This window comes from Mugil cephalus, chromosome 20 (assembly GCF_022458985.1).
Source record: "Mugil cephalus isolate CIBA_MC_2020 chromosome 20, CIBA_Mcephalus_1.1, whole genome shotgun sequence".
Classification (NCBI taxonomy): domain Eukaryota; kingdom Metazoa; phylum Chordata; class Actinopteri; order Mugiliformes; family Mugilidae; genus Mugil; species Mugil cephalus.
In genome coordinates, this window is record NC_061789.1 from 16,383,989 (window position 1) to 16,394,322 (window position 10,334).

Below are 10,334 nucleotides of genomic sequence, written 5' to 3' on the forward strand. Positions count from 1 at the left end.
ATTTTTTTCGTATTAATAATGTAATAATTATTCAGTAACTAATAACAGGTACATTTTTCACGAACAAACTACAACTAAACTAAATAAAATAAAGTATAAGCCTATACAAAAGCGGTATTCTACATGAAAGTGGGAAATTATCAAAGTTAACTGTCGGTCAGTTATGTGTGTTTTGAAGCAGAGCCTTAAAAACATAGAAGTTGAAGTCAGTTATTTGAAACTTTTCAACCTCTGAGGTAATAGCTATAACATCCAATAGATAAGCATTTTAAATATCGAGCCCAAACATTATTGCAGGAATTGGATAACTTTGCCAGTAGCCATTGGTTAAAGTGCCACCTCTCGGTGTCTGGGTTTTTCTGCCTCTCAACAAAGAAGCGTAGTGAAGCGAGAGCATCTACTGCCACTCACTTCCGTGTTTGCTAAAGGTCCCGTATGTTCTATGTGTATTTAGTTATTCAAATTGAAATCTTTTTTTTCGCGAATAGCACATTTTACCAAATTATGCCCACGCGCTATTATGTTGATCTAAAATATAGCAAAGTGTGCAAAATAATAACTTCATGTACGTTTACTTTCTTGTGCGCATGCGTATTCCCATTCTGCCCGTTAACTGTCTACTCACTGAAACTACAAACATTATAAAGTCGTACGGGCAACTACAGCTAAATATTAATTCCACTTTAATACATCAAACTATTTTCTACCCATGTGTTATGCTGTCACGATGTTGGGAGATGTGGGCATGAACACAATTTGAGTTCTTCTCAACTTTTTGTGTCTTGAATATCAAAATCATCCCGCTTCCTGTAATCTCTTTGCCACAACCTACAACAGATTGTACACAATCATCATGGCGACCCAGGATGGTGGGTATTGAGAAAATATAGCAGTATTTCCTTAATATCTTTACATTGAGCTTGTATGGTGTCACTGGAATTACGCGCAGTTCTTATTGAACCATAAATACGCTACGCCATTAATAGACTGCGATGTGCATTTACGTCTAGTCCGCGTCGTTATTCTTTAAATGTTCAGCAGTGTTGCGGCTAGCTAACGTGCCCGACTGCTAACAGGAGTTACAATTAGCTGGATGTGAGCAGAGCTTGTGTGAATTTTAGGAGGTTTAACAAATGTCGGGTTTGAACTGGTTAAATTAAGGTGTTGACGTGTTAACTAAATATGGCCAAGTCAAAAATGGTAAGAGCGACGTATCCATGTACAGAGTCCTGCGGTAACCAGTTTTGTAACCAGTAAGGCCAAAACGTATGTCAAGATCCGGATAGATTGTAAGGTTTTTTTTAAAAAAAACATGTCTGTTTTGGGTTCAGTTGTGTTTCGTGATGTTAATTATACTCTCGCCGTAAACACTGGGAAGAGTTTCTCAGTAGAGGGGGACATAGCGATGGAAAGAGCTAGAAAGACCACGAGAGAAAGTGAGTGAGCAGAAAAAGCGAAACTAGACTTCAGACAGACTTTTAAATGGTGATCTTTCTATTCTTGAGCCGCGTATAATGCGCACGTATTCCTGACTGCATGTAAAACAACTGTATATTTTAGTTTATATATAAAAAAAATGTTTTTTTATGTTTAATATGTTTAAACCGAGTACGTGTTAGACAGATTAAACCGTAATTTTGTTTACGATCTGTACCACATCAAAGCTAAATATAGAATTATAATAATATAATTTATAGTCGCTCAAAATTAAATGATATATTACTTGATTGAAAAGGCAAAAAAAAAAAAAAAAAAAAAAGAAGAAGAAAAATTGGAGTGGTGAAAACAAGAAAGAAGAAAAGGTGAGCTGGGTTTTCCCCCAGGAAGTTTAAGCTTTCCGGGTCAAGGAAGGTGACGCCTCTTGCGTCATGATTAGTTTAGTATTTGGTGGTTGGTTTGGCTGCATGAGATTTTTCTTCACTTTTCTTCTTCTGTCATTGTAAAATGATGTCCTTGTCATTTAGTTTTGCACTGTTGCAAAGCAGCAGAAAAGCGATACATGGAAAAAGGCGATGAGAAACAATCAGTAGTTGCGGCCCCCTTGTTACATCTCATTTCCTGAGTAAAAGAAAAATAGCACGTCTGTCTCTTAAGTCAGTGGAGATGATCATCATTTCAGGACATGCGGTTCATCGTTAGTGTTAAAGATGCGGGACTCACCGCTGAGAATAAATACCAGGAATCTTTTTATATCACTTAAAGAGGACAGTGTATTAGCGAATACACCGCCTGGCTGGCATTGTTTTGATAAGCTGCGGCACGAGATTTATTTCCATCTAGATCTTGTGTTCATGATGGGAGAGTCTGACCACTGCACAAAGCCTTCTCTAGCACATCCCAAAGATCCTCGATGGGGTTAAGGTTTGGACTTGGTGGTGGCTAATATATGTGTGAAAATGATGTCTCATGCTCACTGAACAACTCTTTCACTATTTGAGCCCCATGGATCCTGGTATTGTCATCTTGAGAATAACCTGACCTCATTCTTTGGACATAATGTTGCTGAACCTAGACCTGAGCAATCGCTCCAGAGTCCAATCTTTATGCTCACTTGCAAATTGAAGCCTTTTTATTGGTTAGCCTCACTGATGTGTGGTTTTCTTAAGTGGACATGCTCTTACTGAAAGAAAATCTTCCATGCAGTAATTATCTAATCAGAGGTTCATACCAATTTGCTTAGTTAAATCCAGTTGGTGGCCATTTTTCTGACCAGACATTTGGCTGTTGGTTTCTTAGAGAAATGCATTTAATCAACTGTATCTTCAGTCTGCAGTGTATCCATCTGTAGTTAATTTTAATGCTGTCATACTGTTTGTATTCACACTTTTATAGTTTTATAGTTTGTTTCTGAATATTTGCACACATATGGGAAATCTGTGATATTCTGTTGTGAGAACTAACAAACCTTTTCCCTCTCCCAGGAAGCGAAGAGGTCATAATGGAAACCGAGGCAAAGTCGAAAGAGGCTGAGCCAGCAGGTGAGGACACAGAGAAAGTCGACGCAGAATCTACGTCTCACACGGATGCAGGAAATGCCACAACTCAGGACTCTAGTATTAGCAATGGGGACGACGCTGACGACGGGCAGGAAACAGTGGACTTGAAGATTATCTGGAACAAGAACAAATATGATCTGAAAATTCCTGTTGATAGCACCGGAGCCAAACTAAAAGACAGGATCCACTCGCTTACAGGTACGAGTGCAAAGTGGTCAAAATAAATATTACAGCCCATGTTTTCTTTTGCGACTCACAAACAACCGCTCTTTTTTTCTCTCTTTCATCCTGACAGGTCTTCCACCGGCAATGCAGAAAGTGATGTACAAAGGACTGCTTCCAGAGGACAAGACGCTACGTGAAATAAAGATTACAAATGGTGCAAAAATAATGGTGGTAGGCTCTACAATAAATGATGTATTAGCTGTAAACACACCCAAAGAGGTCATTCAGCAAGAAGTTAAAGCTGAAGAAAATAAGAAGGAGCCTTTATGCAGGCAAAAGGTAAGAATTCTTACATTAATCTTGAGCGTTACAGATATTTCATGTTAGTTTGTGTGATATTAAAGTTGTATCATTATTTCAGCAACACAGGAAAGTTTTGGACAAAGGTAAACCAGACGACATCATGCCAGCTATTAAAGGAACGAAGGTGAGATAAGATAAAGTGATCCTTTCATTTATCCCAGAGTGGAGACAGTACACTGTCTGTGCGATGCTGAACATGACATACTTTCAACCACATTTGGCAACTGCCTTGTCCTCCTTACAGGAACGATTACCGACAGTGCCTTTATCCGGAATGTTTAACAAATCCGGAGGAAAAGTTAGACTCACTTTCAAACTGGAGCAAGATCAGTTGTGGATCGGAACAAAAGGTGAGATTACCGGCTTACCTTTTCAAAAAATAAAATAAAAAATCACCGCAACACAGAGATTAGCATTTCATCACGCCTGTGTTTTCTCATCCACAGAGAGAACGGAGAAAGTTCCAATGGGCTCCATTAAAAACGTAGTGTCTGAACCCATCGAAGGCCACGAGGACTATCACATGATGGTAACTGTTGTCTCCGTTTCATGAAAGATTCCGAGTGCTCGGAGGCCGAGGCAGGTGTTCGTATCGCCGAGCGAAGCGTTGAAGGTTAAAACTGAGTGGTATTTGTCTGAAGAAAAGCAAAGGAACAGAGCAGTGCAGTTCAGTTAGATTTCATTTGTGAAAGGTCTTCTGTGTAGGTAGGTAAACAGCAGATGTAGCTGTTCACTGAAGTGACTGCAGTGTGTGTGTGTGTGTGTGTGTGTGTGTGTGTGTGTGTGTGTGTGTGTGTGTGTGTGTGTGAGTGTGTGTGAGTGTGTGTGTCAGAGTGATGGAGTTTGCTGTTTTGGGCTCTGCAGTGGAGCGGGAAATGTCAGTGACTTCTCTAGATTAACCTTTATGTGTGAAGGCACTTCTCTTCTTCATTGTCTGAAATAGCAGTGTTGGGGAAAAATGTAATTGAATCAGGTAATCTCGAGAAGATCGTAGTTGTTTTCTAGAGAGCAAATACGGTGCGTCATAATGTTCATACAAATTACTTTTTAAAGAGGACGTGTTTCTGAGGGACCTAGGTTATAGGATTCCTATACTTTTTCCATGGGTATAAATTATCCATCCATCTACTCATCAAGGACATCATGTATTAATAATAACAGGTGCTAACATGTGTGCACTGCTGTGAATTCCACGGTAACAAGCTACATGTGCATCGAGTCGAATGCAGGCGGTTCGACATCTGCGCATGCGCGAGCGAGGCTTTCAGGGTCTTCGGTGTGGCTGGGATTTTGTGCTGCCTCATCACGCATCACAGCCCGCATCCTGTGGGCCAGGAGGATCTTATCATAACTCGAAATAGCGGATTCACGACAACGCGGCTTTGTATTTGAACATATTGGCTTAAAAAGGAAATGCAGCTCGCTCCGAGTGTGTTCCCGCATCACTAAAAAGGTTGAAGAGTAGATCGAAGAGGAATTGGTATTCACATTGTACACTTCAAAAGAAAGAGGAGGTTGTAGGAAATGGCTCGGAGGTTTACAACATGTAAAAATTATGTTTTATCCTGCAAATTATGTTTTCGTGATAAGGAGGTAATGACATGAGAATATACACAATATACTGAATGTTACCATCAGGCCTCCTGAATGCTGCTTATTTTCTATTATGTATAAAAAGGTCATATCACATTAGAGAAATCAGGGTTTCTGTATGTCATTAAATATATACTAATGTATAATAATCAATATCTTCCACTTTTCTAGGCTTTTCAGTTGGGTCCAACGGAAGCGTCTCAGTATTGGGTGTACTGGGTGCCTGCACAGTTCGTCGATGCAATCAAAGACACAGTCCTTGGAAAATGGCAGTATTTCTAATGTGCCTCTTTTTTCTGACAATGATGAACTGGGATTGAGAGGAACAGCCAATAAAAAAAAAAAAAAATGAAACTGGAGTCAACAGTGAGGCTTAAAGGAACTTCTCTGGATATATATCCGAAGGAAACTGACAGATGCCTGTGGACTAATCATATTCTTTTTAGGTTTAAAGTGCACTATGTGGCAGCATAACATTTCTCAGCCCTGTTGATCATTCAAGGTTTTCAGCAAATGCAAGGGAAAACTATAAAAAAAAAAAAAAAAAAAAAAATTGTACAGAAATTGCTAACACGTTTCTTCAGTTATTCTTAAAGAAATAAAAGTTATTTAATGAAATGAATGCGCCAGGTCATTGTTGTCTCCATTCTCTGGTTCTCTACATCTAATATCTCTTAACCGTTAGATTAACTTCTTACTTGAGGATGAATGCGTTTTTTTCCCAGTTCGTCTTTGCAAAACTCCTCAAACTGTCCAGCCGTATATTTGCTGTGAGTGAACAGCGATACTCGAGCCCTGTCACAGATTGTGGGTTAGACTGACGTCTGGAATCAGCCCCTCCGCAACTTTTCAGGCTGTTCCTGTGTGCTTTTGGCTTTTTATTTTGGGGTCGTTGTCTTGCTGAAAAATAAATCCCCACACTGCAATTTCCGTGCTGACTGCAGCATATTTTCCCCCAGGATTTCTGTGTTTACCTATTAGTCCTTCTGTAATGTATGTAGTTTGCCATGTATTAAACGGCTAAAAAAACAAAAGCTTGATTTTGGTCTCAGGCCAGAGAACTTTCTAACACTTGGCTTCTAGCACGTCCGCTGAGTCAAAGAGTTACATTCTGGATGGAGGAAGCTGATTTAAAAACCATATTGGGCAAGTATTAAAAGAGACGTATGCCACAGCAGGAACAAATTGCATACTTCCTAGAAATAAATCTAATCGATCAGGATTATTGTCCTCACTAGAACATAAAAAGTTAATTTCTTGAACGCAGCATTGCTGGTTAATTAACAGCCTTGCATTTTAAGACAAGAACAACAATGTCAGGTGGTTGTGTTTGTAATTGGCGTGTAGTTATTAGTATTGATTAACTTTTTCCGAGCAGTGTTTGAGTAAGTGGGTGGGTATTAAACACTAGTCACCACTATAATAACATCATGTTCTATTGCATCTCTTCATATGCTGCTTAACCCTCAGGCAGCCTTAGGGAAACTTTCCTCTTCATTTTGGTTGCCATTTTGGCTGTTTGTGCATATGGCACATTTTTTTGTAATAAAGTCTATCTCGACACAAATTTAGAAATTCAAAAAAAAAAAAAAAAAATGACCACCCTCTTGTAACCTTAGCGGACAAACACGTCCATGTCTGTATCTGCATCTGTACCTCCGGGATGACGACAGTGGAAAAGTTGGGAGAGGAAGAAGAGGAAGCAAAACGATCTGACTCCACCACCAAGTCCACATCAGACTCTCCTTCTGAGGATGATTCACTTACTGTAAGCCCTACAATGGGGAAATGACTGATTTTTGTGCTGACCACTAAAAATGACAAATACGGAAGTCAACGGGACGTGTTTGTCCACTATGGTTACAAGAGGGTAGTGAATTTTAAATCTGATGCTACACAAAAACTAATAATCCAATCAAGTCACTATTTTTAGATAATGGTCATACCCAAGAACGATCTAGGGAAAAAAAAAATGCCCCAGCCACCCAACATTAGTTTTATGGAAACTAGCAAATATTTTCTTTTCTTTCTTTTTTTTTTGTAAAAACTTTACTGACTTTAAATCAAACTGGCATTTAAATGGTTAAAATTGCTTAAAAAATAATTGATTTTGGAAGCTTTGTATAATGCTGAAGTGGCTTAAGAGATTTATGCATAAAAGATCAGAAGAAAATAGTTTTTATAGCAGTTTTTGGACATGGACGTTTTTGTCTGCTAAGGTTACAAGAGGGTAGTAAATTAAAAGGATGCCTGAGGGTTAAACACTTGAGTTTAGACTCAAGTGATCATTTGCGGTGAGTACTGAGTTTGTTCCTATTTTTCAGTTCGTACGCAATTTGTGTTTTTTATTCTCTAGGACTCGGTGTAACTGTGTTTCTTAATTTTCTGCCTCATTGTTGCAAATTGTAGTTGATGTCAAGGGAGGGAATTGTTGGGTTTGTCTATAAAGTGAAAAAGACTTAGATGACAAATGTTATGATTTGTCAGTGTAAAAAGAACAAAAAAAAAAAGTAAATCTCACAACAATTGTAATGAAACGCATAATTTGAAGTCAAAATCCAAAAGGATTTACTTTAAAAAATAAAAATAAAAAAAAAATAAGAAAAAGAAAACTCTGATCCGGATGTTGTTGTTAGCGGGAAAAAAACTCTTTTTAAATTATTTTTTTATTATTACTTTTCATTGTAATCATATTAAGAAAACTAGCCGCTTAGTTATTTTGCTTCGTATTGCTTCGTATTTTGAAGTTGATTTGTATCTTGAACTTGTTAATAAAGTTTACACAGAAAAAAAAATCCCACAACTTCCGGTTAAGTTTGAGCTCTGCGCGGGTCGAGGGCAAAACACTCGTCTCAGGACTTCGCTCCTCTGTTCCGAGGCAGCGGGGTCAGCCGAAGAGAAATGTCCAACCTAGAGAAAACAGACATCCAAAGAAAACGTCCTCCGCCCGTTAAAGTGTTGTCCAGCCAGCTGAGGACGGCAGGGGCCCGTGGAGACGCTGACTGCGAGGAGGGATGTGTCATCAGGCCGGGCAGGGGTCGCTCTCTGCACGTCTCATTGGTGTGGATGCAGGGGACAGTCCTGGAGGTCCAGCTGGACAGAAACACCGTGCTGTTGATGGATGAGACGGGAACTTTTACGGTTCAGGGCGTCAACAGTATCCCCAAAGGGAAACCATGTTTGTCCCCAGGTAAGCTAACTTACCAACTTTAAACTAAACCTAGTGTTGTGTTTCTCTGTCGGTTCTCTACATATAACTCATACTCACTCACGTATGCAACAATAGTTGTCATTACTAATGAATCTACGCATTTCTATCTTGATAATTCGATCAATAAAATAGTGAAACTTTGTCGCAACAATCTTAAATTGGCCATTTATTGGCCTTTTAGGTGTTCTGCTGACGTCCAATCAGAGATCGTGCCCTCTGTCACTTCCTGTGTTACTGTTGCTAGGTTCGACTAACAATATGTACAGATATCGGAAATATTAGTATCCTGTTCACTAGTATTCACATTTTTGAACAGTCGAAATGATAAGTTTTAAGTCTATAAAATGTCAACGCTGTTTTTGGGAATGGACCCTCGCATTTCATTCATTTGTCACCCCCATTGACTGGTCAGCCCTAGCAACAGTAACACAGGAAGTGTGGACTTGACAGTCGGTAGCAGCTCCCTGATTGGTGGTCAGCGGACCAATCAGAAGGCCTAAAAAGAGTCACTGTCAGCACAAAAAGTTCAAGAAAGTATCCAGTTATTTGGATATTTGAGATTCTTACTAAAACTGTTAATATTTCAGAAGTAAGTATGAAATATTAGGTTGTACAATATTATAGCATTATATCAAAGTATATAATATTGTACAGTGTAAACAATATTTGCACATTCCAAATGGCCTACTACTGTGGCAGTACTGCACAACTAATTGCACTTTATACTCCAACTACCACTTTGTGTATAGTACTCGCCTATTTTATTTATTTTCTGTGCTTAGAGTAAGTTTATTTCCTTTATTTTAGTTGTGTGAAGGGACCTCACACATTGAACTGCTCAGTGTAATCTTTGCTGCTTTTTAAGATCTTATTGGATTAATTTATTAATCCATTAATCCCGAGATTTAGGACTTTTACTACTCACGGCGGATCAGTCAAGAGATATTTCATTTTATTTGTTTATTTTCTAATTAGTTATATTCATTGGAAAATTAAATGAAAGGCGTCCGTGTAACTAATAATAATCCTTTGATCCATATCACTGAGACACCAAAAGCACGTTAGTACTTAAACATGTTTGCATGTGAGCAATGTCAACAGCACCTCCTCTCTTTTCTCACTTCGAATCCTCTGCCGGTGAACAATTGCCCGCTCGCTGCTGTTGTTGCAGGCAAATATGTCATGGTGATGGGTGTCATCCAGGCGGCGTACCCGGAGCCGGTCATCCGTGCCGTGAAGATGGCAGACCTCTCTGAACTCGCTGCACTCCACAGGCGGATGTGGAAGCTGGAGGTGGAGGACCTGCAGCAGGTGCTGACCTGAATGCAGAGCTGCTGTTGCGGTGCCACACCCGTCCTCGTTGGGTGTGCGGTAACGGGAGGGACTCTTGACAAGTGCGAAATGACATCAAATAATTGAACAGATCTCGGATTAGGATGCATTCATGGTAACAAAACATTTCTCTGTGCTTAGTGTTTGTAATGACTCCAAAGAGGCAAGTCTTCTTTATATTTATTATTCTGTGTGCTGAGGTTCAACAAATATTAAAATGATTCATTTTCTAGTACTCTTGCCTATTGTTTTGTAACAAGAAGAGTGTTTAAATACTTGCAGTATATGCATTCCTTCAGGATTAATTAAGACTGTTGGAGTTCCGCACTTAGGTTCTGTGTTTTCCATTTCATGTTCTGTTTCTGTTTTACACCAGTGAGACAACTATTACTTTACAAATTAAAAACGATTCCCAAGCAGCAAACTCCAGGGTCAAAAAGTACAACCGTGCAGAAAACTGCAGTTCCTCCAGCGGCCTCTTGAGGCAGCCTGCAAAAGCTAGTCAGTCCCCACAGACCTCCATGTTAATAATTAATTTTATTTTGTTTTATCATTATTGTAAAGCATTTAGTGTTTTTATGACTCGCATGCTCGAATGTGTACTTTCTTCCAGGCCGATCAGAGGCACATATCCTATGGGAACCTCTGACCATTTTTATCTTTATGAAACCGTT

At 39.2% G+C, this 10,334-nt stretch overlaps 2 protein-coding genes across 4 annotated transcripts; both read left to right on the forward strand.

The window, feature by feature from the left end:
- The first annotated feature begins 653 nt into the window (after positions 1-653).
- On the forward strand, positions 654-6,043 carry ubfd1 (ubiquitin family domain containing 1). Of its 3 annotated transcripts, none has more exons than XM_047571992.1 (7): positions 654-869; positions 2,922-3,194; positions 3,292-3,500; positions 3,583-3,648; positions 3,769-3,874; positions 3,971-4,053; positions 5,289-6,043. In XM_047571992.1, exons 1-7 carry the CDS (start codon positions 854-856, stop codon positions 5,397-5,399), a joined length of 864 nt encoding a protein of 287 aa, XP_047427948.1. In that variant the 5' UTR covers positions 654-853; the 3' UTR covers positions 5,400-6,043. The 3 variants fall into 3 exon arrangements, with proteins under 3 accessions (XP_047427948.1, XP_047427947.1, XP_047427949.1); XM_047571991.1 differs by lacking the exon at positions 654-869 and adding an exon at positions 1,305-1,436; XM_047571993.1 differs by lacking the exon at positions 654-869 and adding an exon at positions 1,497-1,802.
- Positions 6,044-7,904: 1,861 nt separating this feature from the next.
- On the forward strand, positions 7,905-9,895 carry rmi2 (RecQ mediated genome instability 2). Its single transcript, XM_047572165.1, has 2 exons — positions 7,905-8,307; positions 9,500-9,895. The coding sequence occupies exons 1-2, from the start codon at positions 8,019-8,021 to the stop codon at positions 9,649-9,651; spliced, it is 441 nt and encodes a 146-aa protein (XP_047428121.1). The 5' UTR covers positions 7,905-8,018; the 3' UTR covers positions 9,652-9,895.
- The last annotated feature ends 439 nt before the right edge of the window (positions 9,896-10,334 follow it).

Coding starts and splice junctions, on each gene's coding strand:
- ubfd1 (XM_047571991.1), top strand. CDS start 1,313: ATGTCTGTTTTGGGTTCAGTTGTGTTTCGTGATGTTAATTATACTCTC. Junction 3,195..3,291: donor CAGGATCCACTCGCTTACAG/GTACGAGTGCAA, acceptor TCATCCTGACAG/GTCTTCCACCGGCAATGCAG. Junction 3,649..3,768: donor CAGCTATTAAAGGAACGAAG/GTGAGATAAGAT, acceptor TCCTCCTTACAG/GAACGATTACCGACAGTGCC.
- rmi2 (XM_047572165.1), top strand. CDS start 8,019: ATGTCCAACCTAGAGAAAACAGACATCCAAAGAAAACGTCCTCCGCCC. Junction 8,308..9,499: donor GAAACCATGTTTGTCCCCAG/GTAAGCTAACTT, acceptor CTGTTGTTGCAG/GCAAATATGTCATGGTGATG.